This window comes from Strix uralensis, chromosome 6, assembly GCF_047716275.1.
Source record: "Strix uralensis isolate ZFMK-TIS-50842 chromosome 6, bStrUra1, whole genome shotgun sequence".
NCBI lineage: Eukaryota > Metazoa > Chordata > Aves > Strigiformes > Strigidae > Strix > Strix uralensis.
The window spans coordinates 26,945,958-26,972,146 of NC_133977.1; the positions used below are offsets into that span (position 1 = coordinate 26,945,958).

The 26,189-nt window shown below is 37.4% G+C and overlaps 1 protein-coding gene across 4 annotated transcripts in view; it reads left to right on the plus strand.

Annotated features, from left to right (window-relative positions):
- RBMS1 (RNA binding motif single stranded interacting protein 1) overlaps positions 1 to 26,189 on the plus strand; it is a 147,008-nt gene that overhangs the window by 92,056 nt on the left and 28,763 nt on the right. For all 4 annotated transcript variants that reach the window (XM_074873364.1, XM_074873363.1, XM_074873365.1 and 1 more), the window contains exons 3-4: positions 14,035 to 14,093; positions 16,912 to 17,003. In XM_074873364.1, coding sequence (XP_074729465.1) covers positions 14,035 to 14,093; positions 16,912 to 17,003 — 151 coding nt within the window. The remainder of the gene's footprint in view (positions 1 to 14,034; positions 14,094 to 16,911; positions 17,004 to 26,189) is intronic.

Genomic DNA, 26,189 nt, shown 5'->3' on the forward strand with positions numbered 1-26,189 from the left:
TCTGCTGGTGTTCTGCCTTCTCCAGGATCTTATAGTTGTCTTGTGCTCATGCTTGTGCCAAAGATACTTGACAATACTTGAGTTCAGCTTCTGCAGTGGTGGAGGAAATGTGAGGCTATTCCTCTCAAGTTGCTTTTCTCTAGTGGTAGAGGTCAGCATTTGGCTGTGACAGCTCTCCTTTATTTTTTTGGCAGGCAGTTCTCTGACATTCTTATTGCTGAGATCATCTCCACTAGGGCTTTCAGAAGAACATCTGACTGGGGCTCAAATTCTTCACCTTCTGCTGTTCTGACCATATAGTACGTTATAGGAAAGGTCTCAGTCCTTTACCATTAATAATGAATTTGCTTCTAGATACCTTTTGTTGACTCAAAGATATGAATTTGTAGGTTCTCCCTTTCATTGTGATTTGGTTTTGTGTTGAGGGTGTGGATTCTTTTAATCCCAAGGATAATTCAAGAGAAAAAAAAAAAAAATCATTAAATTACTGCAGTCTGAGTCATACTTGGTCTGTGAGTTTAGTTCCCTGGCCTTCCCACACAGCATTTCCGATATTCAGTGAGCTGAGGGTGTGCAGGAAAGACTGTAGAGTGACCTAGATACCGTTTAACTCTTTAGTAATGAGTGGCTTTCAGATATTGGATATAGCCATTGCCTCTTTGGATTCTCAGTCCTTTTTTTACGATAGCTGTATCCGTTACATTTTCCTGCTTCTGAAGGGTTTTCATGAAAAACATTTTAAGATTTCTGTTTGGCCTGGTTTAAGCATCTTGTTTAGATAAATTGATTGGAAAAATTAGTAAATGAACTATTTTAGAATCTGAAGCATGGGCATTGAGATTCATCCTCAAGTGGAAGTTACAGCTTCTTCCATATAGTACTGTATCACTTCTAAGAGAAAAGTTCATTCTGCTGCCCCCTTGCAGGCAAAGAGTCATCTCAGGCTCTCGATAATAAGAAAGGTCTGTAAAGCCCATAAACAATGTGACCATGTCATACAAGCTCCCCTGTTGGCATATGTAGTTGAATCTGTTCAAGAAAGGTTGTGATACAGAACTAACTTTGGGCTTGCCATGCAGTGGCTGCTGATGCTCTAGATTCATGAAACTGCCACGGCTGCTCCTTTTAAGAAGCTTTAAATCTAAGTCTTACTCTATTTAATGTAAATACCATCCAGGCTTGCAGTTGATACAGCCAATTGGAGGATCCCAATTTTCTTTGAGCCCAATCGACCCAGTCTTGAATCACCACTGTGGGTTGGGTTTTCCCTGCTAGGCCAGGATTAATGTTCTTCCCTGTGAAGCCCAATGATTTCAAGTGCTTCCTCAGGCACACGAGACAAAGCGTAGTCTGGGACGCTGGATTTATCCTTCCATGGTGGCACTTGACATAGACATTACACAAAAGTCACTGGAGATGAGGGTCTGGGGAATCTTAGTTTCATCCAGCTTGGGTACGTTCTACATGACAATCTGGTAGTGCGCAGTGTGCTGTGACTGCAGGGCTGTCTGCAGCTCGGTGCTCGGAGTAGGGTCTATGTGCGGTGGTTCCAGAAGACATCAGTTGTATGTGACTAGCTGCTGTAGTGATGGGATCAGAACAGGGTAATGGTGCTTTTAAAGAAAATGGTGTATTTAAGCTACTAAAAGCAAATTTCCATATAAGTATCTATTACATTCTCTTTGCAAAACTGCAGAAATCAAACTGTCTCCTGTTTGCTTCAATCAATGTTCAAAAGACTATCTTAAGCAGTGTGAAACTGAGGAAGTGTCACTGAATATGACCCTGACGCATCAGCCACAAAGGTTGCACTTTAGATTTTGTGTTAGAGCTTGTGATTGCTCATGTATCTACAATTTGGCAACAGATGGATAGTATTTTTTTAATGTGTAGCACTCCTCTGTCCCTATCTCAGCACTTAATACCACTGCAGACATCTTTTCAACAGAGCCACGCAGTTATAATCAATAATATGTGAGCTGATGTTTCTGCTCAATAACATACAGCCACTTAAATGCCCTTCTGAAGTATTTTGACCCCTGGAGAGAACTACTTTAGTACAACCATTTTCCCTATTGAAATGGAGATATTTGCTATTCAGCACAGCTGGGACTTGAGACTAGAGAAGCAGATTCAAATAGGGATAAAGTCTACATGTCGTGCTATTTAAGGGGGCAAGGCCTCTGGAAGGCTTAGCAATGATTTTGAATAATTTGTCCATTTAGTGCTGTTCTGGTATGACTGACATTAAGTTACCAGAAATTAAAGGAGGTCAAACTCTAATCGTACAGTTTGTTCATTATGAGATGTTAATTCCAGTATAGAATAGCTATTGAAAGCAGGATGTTACTATGAGTATTTCATAAAAGAACCACTGTTAAAATGCAGTTCAGAGATACTGGAACTTATTTCAGTGTGTTGGGTTTTTATCTCTTCTGCCTTCCAGACAGAAGAGAGGCAGTTAGCACTTTTCAAGATGGGATGTTAAATTAGTGCAAGATGCATTTATAGGTATTTTTGTGTAGAAGGTATTTTAACCCAGCAGGCCAGGTCTTGGATTCATCCTATTGGCTTTGTGTTGTCTTAGTATTACAAAAACAGAAGGAAAATATACAAAATACATTGACATATTTTGAAGTTGTCAATGACAGGCATTATTCCAGCAAACAAGCATCTTCCATACAAGATAAATGCAAGAAAAAGCATTATATGTGTGTGTGTGTGTACATATAAGTGTGTATTTTTTTATATATGTATATATGTAATTTACACAATATGTGAGACTTTTTTTGTAGTTCAGAGCTGACAGGTGGGTCAGGGCTTAGGAAGTGGGATGTGGCTGAAAGTGCCCTTGCGCTTTGGCAATCTCCAATCTCATGTTTTTTAAGACTTTGCCAACATATTCCTTGGGGCATCATTTATTTAAACTGAGGGTATAAGACTTGGTTAGCAACCGTCACTAGAAGTGAAATTAATAGGCAAGAATAAATTAAAGAGTAATCTTCTGCAAATATAGCATTATAGTATTAATAGGTGTCTGTCTATCTATCCAGATGGAGGTAGTATCACACTAGCTAGGACGGTAGCCAGAATAACACCTTTTGATTTATACTGTTCTGACTAAAACAAGGGAGAAAGGTATGGGGAAATGTTGATAAATAATTTTATTTTCCCCTTGCCTTGTCCTTAATTCCCTCCCCCAAGAAAAAGAAATATGCTTAGGAAAAGTCAAAATAAAGGACAATGCATCATATGCTGACAGTGACTGAATTTGGCTTCCTTGGATGGAGAAGGAAGAATTGAAAAGTAAATGGTCTTCAGGTAGAGAGACTAATTTATGCTCCCAAGCTGATCTGTACTGTTTAGCACAAGGAAGAGAAAGGAGTTATGAATAATAAGAACTGCTCTCTTAAGTCTTCATAGTTTTATCTTTCAGGCTGTTAGTGTAGTCTCTGCAAAATTGGTGAGGCTGAAATTTGCCAAGATTTATGGTTGGCTGTAGAAATACTGCCTTACTTTCAGATTAAAACAGCTAGCAGTGGTAAATCAGTACATCCATGTCTGCAGACCTGCCAAGAGCTTGGTTTATAAACACATATTAGCGTTCATCTGGTTTAATTTCTCATCTTCCCAAATCATTGTCTTGATTAGTGATCATTTCTCAGCATGAAAAAAAGATAAAATAAATTGCTAGACTGTAGAAATAATATTCTAGACTTGTAATTTGAGCCTGTTTGGAACTTTATTATTTTGCTTGCAAATGAATTATGATTTTTTAAAAAAACCCTGTGTCTTTCATATCTATGTGTGTTTCTGGGAGCCACAGGAACTATGATAAACTTACTTTCAAAGAATATTGCTTCAGTTTTTTGCTTTCAGTTGTGCATAAAATGGAGATTTATTTTTTTTTCAGTGCTTTTAATGCAGGCATGATTAGTGTCCTTCTGTAGTGTTAGGGTAAGAGAACAACAGGGTGAGACCATTTGCTTTCTTAAAATAGCATGGCTTTGTTCTTCCATCTTGTAGCTCTAGGAAACTGTAACACCTTTCCCATATACCTGAATAGCCTTGTCAATAGATACACAGGCAAATTCCTGCAGAAAATGTAGGTTGTCCTATGTTTTCTTGAGTAAGAATGATTGTAGTACTAAAAAGTAGATTAGCCAAGAATTCCAAATATCTTTTTAATTAATTATCTCTTTTTGTAAAATAAGGATTCTCCAGAGTTTGCTCTATTAAACTGGATGTTGAATGATATAGATTAGAAAGTGCAGCCTGCTTTGTGAGGCAGGAATTCAGGGGCAGATGTATTGATTTTTGTCTAAAGTTGTAGTATTTACGGGTAACTTCCTGTGTGAATGTCTTAATATATGTTAGTTGATTTATGATAATCTATGATAATTCTGAGATTTATTCCTTGTGACTATCAGAATAACTGCACAAATAATGTTCATATGAATGATCCTCAGTTCAGTCTTATGATAAAGCTTTCTATAATGCTTTCAGTGTAAAGTACTTCATATAAATGACGATATACTATATTAGAAGTAGAATAGTAGCAAATCAGTTTCTAAACCGTACAATCTAATTTATGCACATCACTTCATATTCCATCCAACTGTAAAATATTTTTCTCAAAGAACAGTGCCACATAATTTGTAAGAAAAACGCAAAGTGGTCTTCACTAACATTGGTCATCAGACTCAGTAGAATCTTGGCAGGAAACACCTTCAATATCAGCCAGTATTTGTGTCCCTGCAAACAGATGTTTGAAAACTTTATGTAACTCTACATAGTTCACACATTTTAAAATACTTCACATGTGATGAGTTTTCAAATGGGTAAATAGAAAAATCTCCTAAAAGTGTAGGCAAAAATATGTTATGAAGTATTAGGTCTGCTGAACTGTTGATTTCATAAACTGTAAAGATGATGATAAACAATTTCCTTTTCTGAAAGAACAGACACTTTGGTTAATGTGTTACTGTGTTTTGGTTTTTTTATTTTCTTCAGTTCAAGAGAAAGCAAGCTATGGTTACTTAGACAATACTTGCACTTCAAAGTGTGTCAGAGGCAAATCTGTTTGTGTTTCTGATAGGTTATTTATACTTCTTAACCTATAAACTGTAAAGTAACAAGGCTACTGAACTGATAGATAGCCTAGCAGATGGTTCAGAGATTATGCTAAATCACCTCAGCTTGTCAGAAGTTAGGTTGGGTTACTGCAGGGGCAGTGGCTGCAAGAAACACTGAATGGGATCATTTTTCTTAGCTTGTTGCTTGAAATTCCTTTTCTTCACAGTATGCGACATCTTCACAGTTAAAACAGCTACGTAATCAACAAATTTAGGACCAGCATGTTAGTAGCCTGGCTTTCATGAGAATCATTAGGGTGACTAGAATCTTTAGATATCTATGAAATATGATCTGTGCAGGGCAAGAGGTTGGCTCTGCCACTTTTGCTGCTGTTGCTGTCTCCTTGTTCAGTGTCTGGAGCTGTTGCTTTGGTCTCTCCCTACCATCAAGTTGAGCATTATTACCTTGCTAGCCTATGAAAGATTAAGTGGAAATTCAATGCCATGTATTTAGTAGTAAAAATCATGTTGCAGCTGACCGAGGATAGGCCAAGATTCAGGGCTTTGAAAAAAATCTTACCCTGAAGAGTGGGTGATGATTAATCATAGTTCTGCCAAATATCTGTATTCACATCCTCAGTGAAGCGACTGAGGCAACAGATGCCAATAAACTTTTCACAGCCTAGAATAGAAGTTATAGGTTCATCCTTCAGAATTTGCCTTCTTTTTTTCTTCTTTTAAATTAATAAAAAAGCCCCAAACAAACCCCCTAATGTAAAGATTTTATACTTAGGTTTTTAAATCTCTCATTTTTTCAGTTCTGCTGCTGTTGCATTTTTCTCAAAGTAGCATCAGCTGAATTCTTCTCAATGCTTGCCAGAGAAGAATGAGAGCCTTTCCCTCCAACTCCAGAAGCTCTGTGGAGGGGAGGCTTCATGGATCTATTTTTAATTTATGTTTTCCCACTGCAATTGTGTCATTATAGTACTGAAGAATAACTACTTTTTCACCTATTGCAACATTCTTAACTTTGTAAAGTAAAACTAAATAAAACTAACTAAACATGCCATTACTTTTTTTTTTTAAACACCTCTGTTGGCAGTTGTTGGAAATCTGTTTGTTTACTATACATTAGAAAGCCACATTAGGAATGCTGTTTTAGTGTCAGCTGTAATATGTCTTAAAGGCTTAAAATACCCAGAGATACTAAAAAAAGCAATTTTCCTTAGTTGTGCCAAATGAAAAGGCATTGTACAGTGGGTCGTGCTTTTAAGATAATCAATTTGTTGTGCAAAAAGGAGCATACTAATTGAAAAACCTTTGCAAAATGTTGTAAAAATAGCTGTAGGAGCTAACAGGACTTTTCCCCCTTGACTTCCAGTCAAATTCTAAGGAATGGATAGAGATTATTCACATCTCTACAAAGCAAGAGGAAGCAAATATTTCCTGATTCTAAAAATGTTTCTTCCCTATCTCCACAGCTTATCCTCAGCTAAACCAGGAAATAACTACTCTGAAGAAAAACAAAATGGGTAGCTGAAAAATAATAATCTCCAAAATCTTCTTGTTGTGTGTCACTTTGCTGATCGTTAGGGTTTTGAATTCCTTGTTCTTTTTAGCTGTAAGGAGTAGTTAACATTTGTGTAGAGCCTGTGCACTATAAAACAAATACCTTGTCATAAAATACTGCTTTTTATCTGTTTAAAATTAATATGGTCCAAGAAACTAAGAAGGCCAAATTGTATATGTCCGTTAAGCTAAGCCTCTGCTCTTCTAAGGAAGGATAACTGTAGGAGGTGATAGTATATCTGATTTTGCATCTGGTTTTGCTACTTTTGATTACTTCTCAGTTGAAATCTGGAATTGTAACCTATTGAGCTTGAAGAAGAGATTGTTTGTACCAAAGTAATACTAGTTTGTAGTGTGCTGATGTTGGTAACTAAATCAGCAATGATGATAATATATGCTTTTATCCACTGATTCTTATTGAAAACCAAATACGAAAAACTTAAATGAAAAACTAAAGGTAAAGAGGTTGAAAAGAAAGCTTTCTTGGTCTTGTGAAGGATTTGCAGCAGCACATAAGACTACTGAATTGTCAGTAAAGCCAAGTATCTGTGGGGTTGGTTATTTTTGGTTGTGGTTTGGTTTTGTTTTGGTTTTTTGGTACACAGATCCAAACTCTTCCAAAATAGTCTTTACATTAATGGACAAAAGGTAATTTTAGTAATTTTGTAAAGACAATCAAAACAGTAGTTGGCTTCCATAGTAATAAATTCTAATTTATTTGGAGGTATTATTTATCTCCCAAGTACAATAATAAAAAATGACAATGAGAACTATTTGGATATTTTGAAAATGCTGTCTTTATCTCTGGAGTACCAGAGAGTCAAAGGGACAACTAGTAAGAAAGAAACTACCTTTATGTCAAAACCACATGACCGTTTAACAGCATGTCATCAAAGCAGCATTCTAACTTTAATTTAGGTTCACAAGGAAGTCCTATTTTGCACATACTGAAAAATATGATCCAGTGCTTGAAACAGGGCACATCTGGCTGAGTTGAGTAACCCAGTGCTTGAATATCTGAAGCTAGTAAAGGAGATTTTGCTGAACCAAACAAATTAGCCAAATCTGTAACAGTTTCAAAACACAACTCATACTAAGCTAGATTATGCATGCCCATTAACTGTGCAAATAAAAAAGATATAACTGTAATGTTTAAATATGCAATAAAAATGATTGGTCCAGCTTTTGGTGGTAGGTACTCATTATGTTCTGGTAGCAAATCTTTAGGTCTATGATGGCCATAAAGCAACTGAGTGATTCCAAAGAGTTTCTCAAAGAACAGTGTGTCTTCCAACAATAGAAAACAAAATATGGACAAAATGTTCTCAGCAATGTCTCCTTCTACACTAGGGCATAGATGTGGTGAAGAAGAATTAAAAAATAGAAACCATATGGTTTGATTCTGTTCTCCAAACTCAGTGTTCTGCTGGATTGAATAACTTCTTTATCAAGTTTTTGTAAGAGAACGTTTATCCGTAATTAAATAGCAGGATTAGAGTAGGCTATCACAAGGTCTAGCAGTATTGTATGAACAATTATTTTTTGAAATTCCCCTTGATGGGAAATTAAAAATTTGATACATGGAGAAACAAAAACTCCCTGTGTTTATCTAAGCTTAAAAGGGAGCAAGAGCTTAAGGTTCAGTACGCCACTTTCCCAAGATGCAGCAGAGGGAGGTAGGTATGGGAGCCAGATAAAACCTTTTGTACTGCTCAGAAGCTGCTCTGAGCTTGGTTTTTGGATCCAGGAGAAAAGATTTCTGGGGCTGATTATGTTCCCTTGGCTGTGCTGTTGGCTTAGAAATGCCCTGAATACTGGAAGAGCATTGAGGAATGGAAGCCAGCTGTACCAAGTCAGCTCTTGCTGACAACGCCATTGACTCTTTCTCTCAGTTACAAGGAATTTCTTTGCTCCTTTTGCACCAGGTATAGAGGAGCTGAGAACTGCAGCAGAGATGGGGCCTTCCCATGGACTGCTCTGGTTTCTCTTCAGGTCTCAATTGAGTTGAATGGATTGGGCTTCCACTTACTTTACAAGTGAGATAGACTGCAGCGTGGGCTTGGCTATTAAGATCAATAGTTTCATGTAAATGTTGTGAGTTGTGCTGTTCAAAATAGAATACTCTGTGTTTGGGGAGGTGAGGATGGTGTCTGAAAAGTTGCACATCACTGATTTGCAGAAGTCAGTGTTTGTAATGTGCATTTATTTAGGATCATACTGAAGAATAATATTCCCTTTCAAGCAGGAATTTACTGTGTGTAGAGCACATAAGGTGCCCACTGTCCATGTTGTGCAATGAATAAGGCCATGTTTGAATAAGAAAGCTATTTTTGGTTTTGATTGTTAAAAAGCTGATTTACAGACTGAGCATCTCTACCTGCACGTTCTTTTTAGTGTTACAATTAATATACAGGAATTTCTTTGGAAGTATTTATCCATTTTGTTCTAGTTATTTATCCTAGTCTAAGATTTATTTTGGTGTGGATCCATTCAGCAACTGCAGCGTGTTTTAGGGTTAACTGATCTGTTCTCCCACCTGACCTTCTTGATGGATCTGTCTGTTTGTTCTGCTCTCTCTTGTCTTTGGGTCACCTGTGAGAATATTGGCTCGTTACTGAAATTCTTGTGTTCAGCCAGGTTCTCTTCCCTTTCACAATTCCACCTTATAGTGAGTTCATGTACTCAGAGCCACTTACATGTTACGAAATTCGTGCCTGCTTTTACCACATGATTCTGGCTCTTAGAACTCAAGAGCATTCCATGAAGGGCAGTGATAAGATGCTAAGGTGTAAAAATTAATCTAGAATAAACACAGAAGATATGCAGCATTGTTTCTGCATAGCAGAGGAGTTCTGACAGCGCTACAGTAATGCAAGGAGTAATAGCAGGATCTCCAGGAATGCTCTCTGGACTTAGGCAAAGAGAGAGCACTGTTCATCTTCAACACAAAGTTCTGGACAGTTCAGGATGGAGGACATAAGCAGCTCTAAAAGGTAAGGACTTTACATGGTAGCAGAGATCCTTCTGGTGTGTTAGTGTCGGAGTCAACGTCAGATGACAGAGGAACCCTTCACAGCACAAGCTGGAAGACAGTTTGGAAGTACTGCAAAGGGAAGCACTGTGAGCTTGGTAGTATGAGGTATATCACATAGAGGTGTTGAAGACAAAGATTTGAACAATTCATTCCAGACAACCCCTATCAAGACTCTTGCTGCCCGTTCTTATTGTACCTCCCCTAATGCACACACAGATAAGTTCTTTCAACACTCAAAATATCACTTGTGGCAGAGACTTCAAGCTACTTCGTTCCCCGTTCTTTGTCATGCTCATGATGGCATCTTATCGCCCTCACGTTTGCAAGTATGTTTGTTATACTAGCAGATGTACAAAGGGAGAAAAATAAACAGTGATTCAGTTTGATCTGTGTACTTAGTTCTCTAAGGACCCTTTTCTTTCAGTGTCATGGAGGTCACCAAATTAGGCTTCAGAGATGTTTTAAATGTCAAAAGTATTCCTAGCTATTTGTAATAAATCTGTCAGTGTGATTATTTGGACTGGGTTTGACCGTGTTGCTGAACAATGTGATTTTTAAAAAGTATATGGTGATACTTTGCTTCAAGTCTTCCACTTCAAAAGTATCTCAGACAAAGATATAGTGCTGTGTTTTGACATTCACGTTGCTTGGCAGTAGATCTGCTTAGGGCAGCTGGGTAGGTGGAGATTACCGTCTCATTTCTGTACAAAAGAGTATATGTAATGGGCAGTGGTAAGCATTATCCTATTAAGTAGCAGTACTGCGTATCTTCATAATTTGACTTTTGAACAAGTTTCTTCTTTATCGCCTATCCAAATTTACTTTTGTGTTGGGTGTTCTGTACTGTAACCTGTAAACTGTTACACTGGACATACCCCTTTTAATTCCATAACTAATGCACCCTGGCAATTATTTACCTGTCTCTTACCCAAGCCCTCTCTTCATTAATATGTTAGTTGACATTGGTACAAGTGCTGTATAGAAAAGAGATGCAAAGCTGAAAACATCTTTGCATCTCCAAAGATAATTCAGACTAAAGAGAGAATGTGTTAATAGCATTAAAAAAAAAAAAACCAAAACCTCTTTTTTTGCTGCTGAACATTCATTTGATGTTATTTTTGGGTGAAAAATAACCTACTTAATAAGGAACACCCAGTTGTTTGTCACCAGCCAGATTAGCAGTTATTTGTCAAGATTAGCACTTAATTTAAAAGAAAGTATATTTTAAAAAATTGCTTCAGAGGAGACAGAATGAGCAATCACCAATCATTGTAGAAGTGATTCTGCCAGCCATGAGAAATATGCTCTGTCTTAGGCAGTAAGTCTCAGCAAGCATGCAGTAAGGTTTTGGAGCGGTAGCCTCAGCAGGATGCCTAAGACAGCTAGGTGTGCATGAGCTTTGAGAGGAATGATGATCTTCAGGCAAGACCTATCATAGACATCTTTGAATATAAGTTTTGTTTTGGTTTCTATATTCCTTTAGGTAAGCAGGCAATACATACTAGTTTATGTTGTGACTTCAATGTGTTTTATAGCTCATTGATTTCTGGTGGGTCTCGATTGCAGTTGCACTCAAAAAATGAGCAGTTGAAGACAGGAGCTTGTGTTAACAGCAGTATTAGGACTGCAGAATTCAGGAGGAAGGAAGTAGATTTTTGTGACAGTCATCATTTGAAGGAAGCACTTAAGAGGAACTGCAAGGAGTAATTTCCCCTGACCACATGATGGGAGTAAGGAGGGGATGTATCCCTCTGCCCAGGCTCACGTGGGGTAAACTGCGTGTCTGTGCTTCATGGCGTGAGTGGATGGCTAGCACTTGGGAGGCGTATTCACGGGGAAAATCGTGGGAGAAATCCTAGTGGTAGCTGCTATTGTTATACTGGTTCTCCCAATCATTCCTAGACTCACACTGCTGAAACTTCTTGGCAGTCTTCCATGGCAGCTGGTTCTTTGCAGGAGCCGTGCTATCTAGGATGGTGAATTAAATCACTAGCGGTCTTGCACATTGGAAGATGGTCCATGAAGTGGCTGTAAAGAACAGACATGCAGACGCTTATTTACGGGCTGGTGTATGTCAGCATGGGTGGGCCAGCACAGTCCCTAGCCAGCCTCTGACTCCCCTCTGTGCCCAAACCAGCTGAGAGTTGCAGTTACTTTGTTCACATACATGCCCAGTGCTGTAGTTCCCCACTCTGCCCCGACCCCCCCCCCCCCCCCCCCCCCCACACACACTTTTTACACTTTCAAGAACTGAAACAGTAGCAGGGACAAGAAAGGTAATCCTTGAGGGCTTTTTTCCCACAAAAGGTCATGTAGCTCTTCACTTTGAGAAGCTTAGGGAAGCTGATAGGATATGGAGAATGCTGGCTGTCAGATGTGATGCTGAGTGCAGGCAGTTTGGAACAAGAGTTTAGTGGATCTTGAGGAGTGTTGTCCCTGAACAGTTTACCCCTCTCACTTATAACATGTATGTTTACTCTGCATCCAGAAAAATTCTGGAGAAAGTTTGAGAAGTTTTGACTTAAGGACTATAGATTTTTCTTAATGGAATGACAGATTTGGAAAGTAAGTGTCACTAATAAGGAAGTACCTGCTCCAACTATTAAGCACAATTTCTATTGCTTTATTACAGCTTCTAGCATGGTATATTTAGGTATGCACTGATTTTCATTGATGCTTGTACATTTTCAGACTACAGATGGACAGTTCTGTTTTGTGTCAGTGTAGATGCTCACAATTTCAGATACAGTGAGGAAGGTAACACCTAGTGGCTAGTGTCCCAGGTTTACTGCCTTGCAACTATTTGAAGCCATACAATAACTCATTGAATAAATAAAAGTTGCTCAGAACATCAGAGTGATAACCACACTGAAACATGTATTTAAATGTTCTTTAGGGGGAAGGTACTTTGTAAATAGGCTTCATTTTTGAAAAACTGTTACTTTGCAAGTGAACAGTTATTTGAGTACTCTTAACTGACTAAGCTTAACTTTATTTATTAGGTTTCTCATATATTTTGAAGAACTTTTAAGACTAATACAGTCACTACAGAAATTGAGTTAGTTGTCTTTTGAAATAATATCTTTTCAAAATGATACTCTATTGCAGTTATATTTAGCAGATGAACTGGCAAAACTTCATTCTTCCCCAAATGCCACTTTCTTATTTTCAGTTCGTTTTGGGTTCTTGTACAATGATAACCTTTTAGCACACAGTAGTGCTTAGGTATACCTGCTAATGTAATAATTTACATTATATTCTCATGTGAAAACAAACTCATGTTGCATTGTTTCTCTCTTGTGTACTCACAGCATTGTGTCAGATGTAGTTCACAAGCAAACAGAGATTTGTAGTAAGGAACTTGTGAAACCTGTGCTCCATTTCCAATTCCGCTGCTGATACAGGCCAAGGGAGTTGCTTTTTTAATATTGAAACTGGGATTTAGTTTCCAAGGAAAATTGCCAGTTTTCACCAGCAGTGACAAATTCTACTCTAAATTTTATCAAAAAAATCTAATACTGATAAACTTTGCAGAGCACTTCAGAAACAGCAATCATTCCTATAGCTGGGATTGCTCTCTGCCTGTTTCCCAAGCTTAATTGCTCTTAAATCTCTGGGTACTCACCTTTGGACTGCAGAGCAGACTGGCATTTGAACTGCCTGGTTATTGAGAAGTTGAGGAACAGGCAATGAATGTGTTTTTCTTTTAAAAAAAGAAAATTGAGACTTGACTGAGGGATGTTTTGGTTTTAGTTGAAATCATTTACATTTCAGTTTTCCATTTTAAAAATACAGAAATTTTTTTACCACCTTTGCTGATGAGCTTTCATAAATCTGACTTGCACATGTCACTTTCCAGAACAGAATTTTTAATCTTTTTGTGTTTGTCAGTGTGTGGGGGAAGAGCTAGCTAAATTTTTTTTTACTGTGTGTTTTTATTTTTTTCCCCATGTACTGTGTTAGTTAGCAAGCCTAGCACTGACAAGGCAGCTTGTCTGCTTTATCTAGTATATATTCCGAGAGAGTCCAAGCTTATGTCTAAAATGTGGTTTCTTATATGTAGCAGGTTTTTAACTGTATTGTATTCTTCTATAAAGCACTTTTTCTCTGGCTTCTTTTGTGATTCTGCTGTGCCACTGAGAACATAGGGAGAATAGAACAAGATCATGCTTGAAATTGATCTTTTTTTGTCACTTCGATCTATGTGTGCATTTTAATTTTATAATTATATAGTCTATATATTATTCCATTTATTAAAATTAAAGGGTAATAGGTTATAAAATAACATGAATTGGGTATCTGTTGTAATAGGATGTTCTTTCCTCATTTTCCTTACATATGTATAATACATTTTAGGTATGGGAAAATTGTATCCACGAAGGCTATTTTGGATAAGACAACAAACAAATGCAAAGGTATGTATATTTAGCTTTGTACTGCATTGACCTGAAAGTCCTAATTAATTCTATAAAATATGCTAATGTTGTATTTCAAGTGCTTTTAACTCTTTTTTTTTTTTTTTTCTCATTCTTATTCCTAAATTAGTCTTATTCTTGCCCATGGTTGGTGTATTCAATATGTTTGTTTCCAGTGGAGCTGGCAGACAGCCTATGTCAGTGCTGCAGCCCAGCCGGAGTGAGGCTGTTATGCACAGTGCTGGCTGGCAGTTTGCCTCTATTTTAAAAACAAAAATGGAGTTAAAAGCAGCTTTTCCCCTTTTGCCTGGAGAAACTAGGGAAGCTTACAGAAGACCATTCAACTGTACTAAGCATCTGAAAAAATTATATATTGTGGAAATAAGCTCCATTGATTAGAGTAGTTTAAAGCAGCACTTAATTATATGTTCCAGTACTCTAATTGTGTTTTGTTATATGCTATTGAATGTATTGGGAGCAAAGAGAGGGTTCATTTTCACCAAAGGAATTGCAGCTGGAAAAAAATTAGAACTCCTTTAGATAAGCTGGATACATCAGTTCACTGATTTTCATCACTCATTGCAGCTGCAGTGAGATCATATCCCAGCAATGTGCATGGTGGGAGAAGGTGTGGTAACAGGCACTGAAATACCAGATTTCAGACTTTATTTTTACAATTACGAGGATAATTTCTAAGCAAAGTGAAGAATTAAGTCAGCTCATTTAGCAATATTAATAAGCATAAAGCTCATGAATGAGCATAAAGCTGATAGAGGCAGGAGAGGAGAGTTCATCATTAAGACAGACACAGTTTTTGTGTAGAACTTGGAAGCAGTGCAGGGGCATAGCTTCTCAGCTCCCCATCTTAAGCAATTAAAAGGGTGCTGACAGTTCAGAAACTGAAATTTCTGGAAATGTTTTTCCTAGCTTGTATGCAGATGTCATCTACATATATTGTGACTAAGAAGGAGGAGATGCCCTTTTCAATTATTTTAATTCATTAATACCTACGACAGCACTTAGCTGATTTAGTCTGTCCGTTCTCCCAGGTCTGTCAGTGATACAGAAATTCTTACGTTAATGTTTTAAGAGGTTTAAGCTGACTTTTCCAGTACAGATTTTAAATCTCACTTGTGAGAAGCACTAACTAACAGTCTGCTGTAACAATATACAGCAAGTTAAGGCTGCAGGGAAGCTCACTGCATGTCATTGAAATTGCAGTAGGAACATAAGTAGGCAGAATGCAGATACCTAACTGGAATTTAACCAAAAGATTGACAGTGTGTCTGGCTCTTGCCAAAAGAACATACCATAGGATTTAAACTAATTGGAAGGATGAGCAATTGAGTTTGTTTATCACCTAGAAGATGGCACAGTCAGCTTTGAAGGCGTGCTTGCTATCAGTATGTAACTTCGTATATGTTGCACCCTGCAGTGTGGTGGTGTTGATAACCTAGGCTGTCATGGGCACGGAAAGCTAGTTGTGGGTATGGAAAGCTAGTTTTGCCTTGGCAGCACAAAGCTTGATATGAGCTAACTCACTCTGTTTCATGTCAAGATTTAACAGTCCACAACATCACGTTACACAGAACAATATGCTGCTTTCTTCAGCTTCTTGGCAGGTTAAATAAGCTTGCACTGATGTACAAGGCTGTTTGAGTGGTTTTTCCCAAGTTAAGGACTTTAAAGCTGGTTCAGTTATGTCTTTGTCCTCAGTATAGACATATTATAAGAGAATATTAACTTCTGAAGAAATAATTCATTTTTCTATTCCTCTAGAGGTTTTTTTTTTTTTCTAATTTTTGGGGTTTTTGTTTGTTTTCTCTTAACCCAACTTAGACATTGGAGAAGGATTTCTTTAATATTTGAGGCGATTCACTGGTGGGAAGGAAGGGGGGTTGAAAAATACAGAATGAGGTTTGCAATAACATCTAGGGGAAGTAGCTTCCAAACTCTGATTGCCTTTTGGTGAGACTCGAGCATCCAACTCTCACGTTGCAGTAAAAGTCCCAGCCTGTAAGGTCAGTGTCTGTAAAGGCCAAGGTATGTTGCTGTTCAGATGTCCTGGAATCTATTAGCTGTACGTTGTTGTTCAGAATAAGAAAAGAAGTTACTGCAAATACATGGAAATTGTTACAATTAACTTTGGGTTTACTTTGACACTTAAAGATTGCATTATATGGCATAGAAAATGCTTTCAGGACAATTTTTTTTTACATTCTGGTTCCAGTAACAACAATGGGGAAAATTCATTTGATTTCACTATACCTGGGTTTTCACTCACTTTTTAAATTTAACTGCCTTCTATGTATATACAATGAAGTAACTAATTCACCAAAAATTGGGTTATGATGCAGTAGATATGCATCTTTTAAACTAAATTCCTCTCACAGTTTTGAGTAAATGATGTGTAACTTAGAGGCTTATGTCACTTATTCAAGCTGGGCTAAGAATTTAAGATTAGAAAAATTAACAGACTGCTTTCCTTGGTGATTTCTATGAAATAAACTGATGATGCCACATTTGCTCTTAGAAGATATATACCAGATAACACCAAGCAAAGCACCATACTACTTGTTAGCAATTTGGACAAAATCCTGATGAGCGGGCGTGGAAATTGATTTGTTCCACTAGGGTAGGTCCCCACCAGTTCAAGGTTGAAGGACTTTGGTAGGTTGTTTTTTTGAGACTACATGAAGAACTTTAGAGTTCAAATTTGTCCTCTTCACCAACAAGAAAATTCTATGCTAGTAGCATATGAACTGTTTGATTATAAGCTGGTTGCTGTCTCGTTAATGAAATATGTTTTATATTTCAGGTTACGGTTTTGTTGACTTTGACAGCCCAGCAGCTGCTCAGAAGGCAGTTTCTGCTTTAAAGGCTAGTGGAGTCCAAGCACAGATGGCAAAGGTGAGTCAAAATAACCGGCTAATTCATGCAATAGGTTGTGAATATGAACAAGCTTGTACATTAGCAGAGCATTGGCAATGGAAATTTTAAGTAGCAGGCCCTTAACAGAGAGCACAGTCCCCAAGCCACGTCATATATTAAGGTAATGAAATGGGGGATTTTGACTGCCATACCTCAAATCATCTCAACTGATGAAATAAAGAAACATAGAATGGTCTCCAAACTGATCTGGTTGGCTTTATCAGTTTATTCACGATACTGCTTTTCTGTTGATTTCATCAAAAGAAAGATTAACAATAAATTGTAAGAACTACAACAGGCTTAATGGTTTAAATACAACATGTTAATTCCTGAACCAAGTCAATATCTGAAATAGTTTACAGCACAAAGGTATGAAAGATTTTATACATTGCCTGCTTGTTACTGAGGTTAGCAGCCTCGCAATTTGGGGATGAATTTTTAAGCACAACATGGCAAAATTTAGCCTTGTGACTTTGCCTTCAGACTTTCTAGTATATTTTCTGATAACATAAATGAAATCTAAATCTGGGCATTCATGATAGATGTCTTGAAATTCTTAGCCAACCCTTTGACAACCTATTTCTGTGTAAGGGCAAATCCAAGCATTATTAAAAGTAAAGAAATATGATCTTTCTTCTTTTTCTCTCAATTTTACTGATCCTTGCCTCTAAATCAGGTTATTAGTCAAAAGTGATCTTCAGAGCAGTGCTCTTTCAGCATAAGATAAGTTTCTCAAATCTGTAAAATCAGGGAGATGATACATTAGTAATGATTTTGTTATGCGTTCTTGTTAGGTCAGATGGCCTGCTTCCAACAGAGTGCCATGAACACCACTACAAATTTATTAAAGAAAATATTACCAACATAATCTGTTCATATGATTTGTGGTACCTCTTAAAGCAATTTTTTTTAGTTTGAAAATTATATTCTAATTAAAAAAAAATAATTCCAGTAATTAGCTAGTAATCTCAGAGGCTTTTTTTAATAAAGTAGTCTGCTGCAGATCTAGCAAATCTTTTATAGTTATCCATTAGGTACAGATTTTTTTCAGATGAGATATTTTCCACAGCTCCTCAGCTGAGGAGAACAGTTAAGCTAACAACATAAAATGTCTTTGGATGGATTCCAGAGCAACAAAATGGAAACCATATGTTTCATACTTAATGCATGTTTCATTGCAGCCATGACACAAACATACATGCTTACTGGAAAACACTTGGTTTTGTTGCTTTGGGGTTTTTTTGTTTGTTTGTTTTTAAAAGGTTTTATGTATGCTTAATAAAGACCTTTTAATTAAACTTTAGTTTTTAGGTGATCACTTTAAAAAATACACCAGATTTTTCAAAGCCTCTGTTTGCCATCTTATGGATGTGATATTTTGGTAGCAGGGGAGAAGACAGAATGTGAAGTCATGTTTTGATGTCTGATTTAATTGTAGTCTTGAGTAGGTAGAGAAGCTCTAATAATTCACTATAGAAATCTAATGAATAGTTTCTTAATTTTTCCCATAGTATATTTTTCTGATTCATTTCCTCTGACAGTTGCAATATTGCTAACGTTTCTTGCTGTTAGCATTAATGAAACAATGTACACCATAATACCTGATAGTTTTGATTGATTTTTCTGACACTTGTGTCAAGCCTGGTGACCTGTGGGAAGTCTGGAACTATAAAGTTTGCATTCCAGTGAAACTTGTTGCTCTGCTTCTTAACATGGAAAGAGTGTTTGAATTATTAAAAAAACGAACCCCAAAACCAACCCAATGAACAGTACCACAACAAATAGTCACAAGTGACTAAGTTTGAGTGCTTTGATTTTTGTCTGTTTTGAGCCATTGCAATTTTTTTTTTTTTTCTCGGTAGTGCTGCTTTCCTTTTGTCTGAAAAATCCTATCTCCACTTGGATGCTCCAAACTGGGAATTGAGAGTTGTTTGGCAAGATTAGCAAATCAGACTCTTTACAAGCAAGACACTATAAAAGTTTACTTGTGTTTGTCTAATATTTTAACTTTTTGCATGTTACCACCTGTGTCATGAAATAGTCTTCTAGCAGTGAAACTGTTCAGGCTTTAGCCTGAATGTCACAGAGAAAGATTTGGAGGAGTTTCTTGGCTGTCTGGCCCATGGATTTCCTTACTGACCAATACAACTGCTTCAGTTTCAAAGAGAAGTAAATGCCTGTTGGCGGGATTTGTCTGTGGGAAGGTGTTGTTATTATGTGGTACCCAGGGTGTCAGCCAGCAGCACAGCTCCTCAGTATTCTCACCCTCCTCCCAGATGTGGTGGTAGTCCCTGACCCGCAGCAGCTGAAGAGGAAGGAGAATGTTATTGCTGAAGCCTTGTCCTGACTCTGGCTGCTGTAAACACCTTCTTGTGGTGTCCTGCTATAGCTATATGTCAGTGTGTTAAAAATTACATCAACAAGTTCATCTATAAATCCTAGTTTAGTAGAAGCAGTTCAGATTATACATATTAAAACCTTTGTTGTTTGTTTTGTAGAGATAACTTCAAATATTTGACTTTGAGCTTTTCCTATCCATGGGGTAAGACCATGCTGTACTCAGAGGTCTGCTTCCAAATTGATCTGACTCTGGAAAAACCTAGTCTTCACTCACTATGTTTTGGCTATTGCTGAGCAGACTGGGAGGGCCTGTGTCCTGAGACATGGCTTCAGGCCCAATCCTGCCAAATCTGTTCCAGGGGGGTCACTGTTGGTGGAGAAGTGACCACCTCTCAGAAGATGTCACGACGATAGTGCCAGTGAAGGAACCCAGTGTCAGGCCATTGCTCAAGAAACATTATGTTTTCAATTATTCTGCTCTGCTCTTTTCGATATCTGATTTGGGAGCACTTGGCTAAGACGAAGCCATTGGGAAGTGTTTTGCTTTGTGCTGGTAAACAGTATCTTCTGGTCACTGCTGAAACAGAAATGCCTCCAGTGATTCCTGTTGGTCAGATAATGCTGCTAAGAGTTTACGTAAGATGATACTGTATTGCCAGGGGATGGGAGTAGCTTTTGGATGGAAATATAAAATTGAGGTAATGCCCGTCTCCTCTCTTCTGATTGAATATTACCAGTGTTCAGTCTTGTCAGTCATCTTTTTCAGGGTGTACAGGTGGCTGTGGAAAGGGATCAGGAGATGATGTGAGCTGTAGTGGTAGCCAGCTTGTTTCAGGACCTAGTACAAAGCCAATAGTTTCTCTCTTACTCTAGAGATAAGGTACGGAAAGAGCTGATACATATCTTGCAAGAATACTATTGTTTCTAAGCTAGTTAGTAACTGGTGAGTGTCTAATTTTTATTTTCATTCATTTTAATTTCTTGAAATTTCCTTAATGTAATTAGTTTATTGTCCTTGCTCCTAGAGGAGTGCTTCGATAATAAACCAGTAATACTAACTTCAAAAGCTCTGATCTTGCAGAGCTGTGCATTCTTAGGTAGTAGTAGTATTTTCTTTGTTAGAGAAGTTATGGTTGCTGTCAGAATGAAATTTCTGAGAAGTGTGTCTCTTCTCTTCCCGCCACCTCACAGGTAAAATCGGTGAGATAACTGTAGGTTTCTATGCTGTTTAGAGCAGATAGCAAATGACTTTGTATAGGAAGATAAATACACACAGAAAATCTATTGTATATTGGCATTTTGAATGGAGACTTAAACTGAGAAATCTGTAACGGATGTTTTAGAGATGGTGAGATCTAAATGCTGTGGAGATACGAGTCACCTAAATTCTCATAGGTTTTTGACCTTGAACTTAACATAAGGCATTTGAGTCAGTGCTCAAAGTTCTGTCTCATCAAATGGTATTCAGTTGAGTTCAGCTGTAGTTACTGACGTAACTGTGTTTCAGGTGATTGGAAAATTGGCCCTTTTAAATGGAAAGTTGAATTTAATTCTTACTCTTCTGGATGTAAATAAAAAGTAAAAAAGAACTACTGAATAAGAATGGTTAATAAAAAACACAGTTCTTATCATCTTTCTATCTAGCAAACTTAAGCCAGGAGGAGAATGATTGTGTTTGCAGCCCAGATAAAGCCAGCTAGAGAATATCTATATTGTACTGACAGCAACGTAGAGATACACAAGCCAGCTAGAATACCATCCTGGCTGTGGCACCTTAGAGTGCCAGTGCTAAAAAACTTCCTTCCTGGCATGGCACTGACATTTATACAGCTGTATTGTCTAGCTCATGGTAGGTTAACAGATTCCTGAGATAATACAGTGGAAAGCTTGTATCTACTAAAACTGTTCTACATGGCAGAGTTACCACTTTTTACAAAGAGCTTGTAATGTACTTTGGGCATCACAAGAAGGATTAACATATGTTCTAGTGCTCTCACAGTTGTATTTCAGCCTTGTCCTTAAAATTAGTGTAGTGTCCTCCCTTGAAAGTGATTTAACCATCCAAGTCCAACACAATTGCTATAGACTCAATGAGCCTGATTCTTCAGACTGTGTTGTTGAAGACCTTGCCTTCCTTCATGTCTTTTCTGTTCTCTCTATTCATGAGATTTTTTCAGTTCTTCCATATGTACAACTTTACTCTAAGATTGTCAGGATAATTTATAATTTAATCAAGTGATATTCATTCCTTTCCAGTTTGTATTTTCCTAATTCTTTTTCTATAGAAGCACAAACTTACCTTTAGTAAACATATACCACTTATAATAGAACCCATGAAAGTAGTCCATGGACATGGAAGATTTCTGTGGTCAATGAAACTTGGTAATTTGAGCCAAGGAATGCTAATGTGTGTTTTCTGGGGAAGACTTGTTGTTTATCCATTCAAAGATTTCCCTACAGTCACACATTTTTAGGACTTATGGCTTCAGATTCATAATGTTTTAATTTCCTCATCCTTAAAATCTTCACTTCCATTGACACAATGAAGTATGCTTCTGCTTATATTAGCTCTCACATTGACAAATCACTAAATATTTTCAGATATTTTAAGCTTGTGTAAAAAATTAGGGCTATCTTCAGAATTGTTTTTTGTTCAGATTGTGTTAGAAGGATGCCTGTGATGATAATGCAAAGTATGTTGCATCATCATATACCGACTCTTCCACTGTTCTTAAGATATAATTTCTGTTTTCTGGAGTGGCCTACTGGCCTCAAAGCAACGGACCAAACTCTCTGAAACTCATTATGTGAGGGTGGTTTTTAGTTTGTGATAAATATTAGCCCATTGAGTTCATGTTGATCCTCCGGAACCAGAGGTGACATGAATTTATAATCTTTGTATTTTTTACTAATGGTTACAAAGGCAGAACTGTGAAGCAGTCCCCATGTGCTGGTAGCTTTATCTTTCTTTCCAATTACATTCAGTGCAGGAACATTATTTTATATTCTAAACTTCTTTAGGTGACTTTTTTCCCAAGCATATTTGGAAAAGATGAACTGTCTCACTATATAAAGTATGAACTGCACAGCAGATATGGGGTTTTTGGGAGGGAAAGACTGCTTAGCTACTTGTCCTTATCTCTGTAACAGAAATTAAGACATTTCCACAGCTATTAAACAAAATGCATTGAAAGCAGTCTTCCTTTATGTTGCTGATGAACAACATGGTTTTGAGTTAGCAAAAATGAGAAACAGCTAACTTTTTTATGACTTTTAATAATGTATTGCTTTTTGTACTTGTCTTCACTGTGGCAGTCTTCCGGAGAACTAAATCAGTTTTCATTCCTACAGAGTAAAGTAAGAAAATAAGTTTAGGTTACCATGGTAGCTAGTGCACTTAATCGAACTAGAGAAGGTAGGCATATTGCAATTTTTTTTTTATTTATTTCCATTTTTTTTTTTTTTTTTATTCTGCATCTGGGCTTCTGAATACCAAAGAATGGATGACAGGCAAACAGGAGCTAACTCAAGCAAATTTCTGCAGCGGTTTTTAGCAACTGTCTTGTAAGAAAAGTGGGTTTTTTTTCCTAGTTTGTAGTACTTCCTGTAGGTAATAGTATTAAATCCTACTGTAATAGCCTAAGTAAATATAATCAATTTTCCTCCTTTTATTTGTAAAAGTTCTTGAAAGTCATTATAAAATAAATTGACGGTAAACCAAATTTTCCTTACCTGAGGGTTAAATGACCATCATTTCAGAAATTGCATGTGCATTAAATAAGACGGTTAACAACCACTTCCCTTGAGTACACAGCTTCAACCCACAAAAGTCTTATCTCAGTTGCTAAGCAGTGCTGTGGCTTGTTCAGAGAAGGGTCCAGTACCCTGTTACGAACCATGGTGGGCTCCTTCAGCTTTCTGCTGAAAACAGTGGCATCCATGAGCAACATGCAGAACTCCCAGGGAGCATCCTGGTGCCCTTCTAGCAAAGGGAAGCAAGAATGCCAAGGGATAAAAAGGGAGTGTATGAGTGCAGTAATAGTCTGATTGCAAACTTGAACACAGTGCTTATTGTAGTTAAAAATTCCTTTTCATACAGTTCTTGTTCTTCTTTGTAATACAGATGTGCCTGTGAAAATGAATTAAAATGTTTAGCTTATTAATCATATATAGTGTTTATGCAGTTCTGGAGAACAAGTGAAGATTATGGTAGTGACTTTTCCCCTGAATTGTCTTGTTAACAGTCTGTGGTCAGACAGTATTAAAACTGTGGCTAAAACAGACATATTTCAGTGAGACACAGGCCAATTGTAAATTTTAAAGTAGTTTCTATACGAAAGCAGACAAGCATTTAATCCCTTCCCTATCAGCCAGAGGATCTTCCATGCTGTGAGCAGTGCCTAGTCACATGTTTCTGAATGGCTATCTGTTCGCTCTGACCTTACACAGAGCAAGAGAAAACAGATGTCTTACCGTTTTGCCAAGTTTCTTGCTTGCAATTTAGGAATGGTTCCACACGCACAGGGAGGTTTTTGTTAATTACTTTCAGATGATGGTAGAGCATTTTGCGTTATGTAGGACTCCCAATCACTTCTTTCTACAGAAATAAATATTATCAGTTGATTATTCCTATCCCTTTTATGAGAAATACTCTATCATGTAGTCAGCTTACTATTAAGTTAGTGCTGTAAGTGCTTTTTAGGAATAAGTGCATTAATCTGCAAGAGCACTCTTCTGCATCTTTGTATTATTATGTTCTGATAGAGAAATTCTGAGGACACAGCTAAAGGTGTCTGAGAAAAGACCAATAGAAACTTGCTGATGTGAATTGCTAAAAATAAGAGTTCCTAGCTTTCTCGGTAATATGGATACTTTACAGTGGTCCACACATTGCCCATAATCTGCAAGTATTGAGTATTTTCAGTGTCTTTCAGGACCTGCTGAAGGTTCTGTTGACTGAGGAGACCCTCCATGAGGTATGAAGGCTCTCATATTAAGCAGTTTTCCTAAATCTTGTAGAATTAAAAAAAAAAATAAATTGCAGTGGTTCAGTGGTTTATATTTTAATGTTAGTTTGCTGCCCTAAAATTGGAAGCTTTCCACTGAAATGGTTTATATTTTAATGTTAGCTTGCTACCCTAAAGTAGGAAGCTTTCTTTAGTAATTGTTTTTGATCTTTCCCATAAAATAATTTCAAAAGATTTAAGATTTCTATAAGGTGAAAGAAGCTTATATAATTCCATGAACTTTAAGCACAGGAAAAAACCCTACCTTTGAAAGCACTTGGAACGATTACAGGCAAGGTTTGAGCTGAGTTGTTATCTTTGCAGATATTTTTGCCAGTTTCATTTCTTTTGCTGAATTCCAGAATAAAAATTAAAAACTTAAATATCAAAATAATTATTTTTCTCTTCTGAAGCAGAATTGTAATAACCATGTGAATTAAGCGATGGCAAGACAGATTTTGGTAAGGAAGCAAGTCACAGAACTTAATGTATTGAACTGCTGTTTGATGGAGAGACAGGGATGAGTTAAAAAGTTTGTCTCTCTCCTGACTTCCTGAATTTTTAACTGTTTTACTATTTTCCATGCCAAAACGTTGTAGAAAAGCAAACATCTGTTTGTATGGTGCCTTTTGTGTAAGTCAGGATAAAGATGGATGGGGAGTCCTAGTTGTGATTGCCATTTGGAAGTCAACTTGGAAATCTAGTGTGTTCTAAGGGAAAGGAAATGACTTGCCACTTATGATCTCCCAAAATGTACCCAGATAGCTGTTTTAAGGTTTAGTAGTCTTGTGGAGATGACAGAAGCTGTACACTGACGTGAGTAATTAACAGAAGGAGAGGAGGTGTTTTGCACGTTAATAGTATAATTTTTCCACTGCCAAACTGTATAAAATTCCAAATACGCTCTAGAAAGAGTTCAGTCTCGCTTTAGGTCTACCCCAACAGTATTAGTACTATAAAAGAGCTCTTTTGAGAACCAATGGCAGTCCTTTTTTTTTTTTTTTTCCTTCCCCTGCAAAGTGAAGAAGTGGATTAAGTTAATGTATCCTGACCTAGCCGAACTCGATGATCCTTATGGGTCCCTTCCAACTTGAGATATTCTGTGATTCTATGATTTGTTCTTATAGCTGAACTGCTGCTGCTCCCCAGGGCAGCTGTGGGTTTGCACCTGCAGTGCAAATACAACCTTGGTGCACTGTGGAATGTGTGGCATTTCAATTATTCTTATTCTGGGAGAATTACAGATGAATAAACTTTCAACTCATATTGCAGGATTTCAGTGTGACATCCTCATCCTTTGGCTGCTTTTTTGCTCTCCCATTCTGCCATCTTTACCAGTTCTAGCTACAGACACATGTAGAAGTATCCCTGGGAATATTCAGGCTGTAATAGACTGTGACATAGAGAAAGAGTCAGGAAAGCAGAAGTTAGTCCTTTCCAGTCACCCATTCAGCATGCACCTGACCAAAGCCCAATAGTTACTAATGCAAAATATGGATTGTTTCATGGGCCACAAATCAGATTTTTCTATCACAAAATGCTTTCTGTTCAGAGAAAGCAATTTCCTTAGAACAATTTCCTCAGATGCACTTTTTTTTCCTCCATTCCTAAGGGATTTGCAGTGTCGGTTACTGGTAAAGTCACTAATACTCTTTCAAAGTTTAGTATTCCCTTCTCTAACGACATTGTTACGTGATTTTATGGCATGAAGTTTTCTCTGCTAGGTGGATAGGTACAAGAATCGAGCTTCCCAGCATGTATGGAGGAAGATCCCCATGTGTTACAGTAAATTGCAGTAGATCTTTGTGTCCCTTTTGGC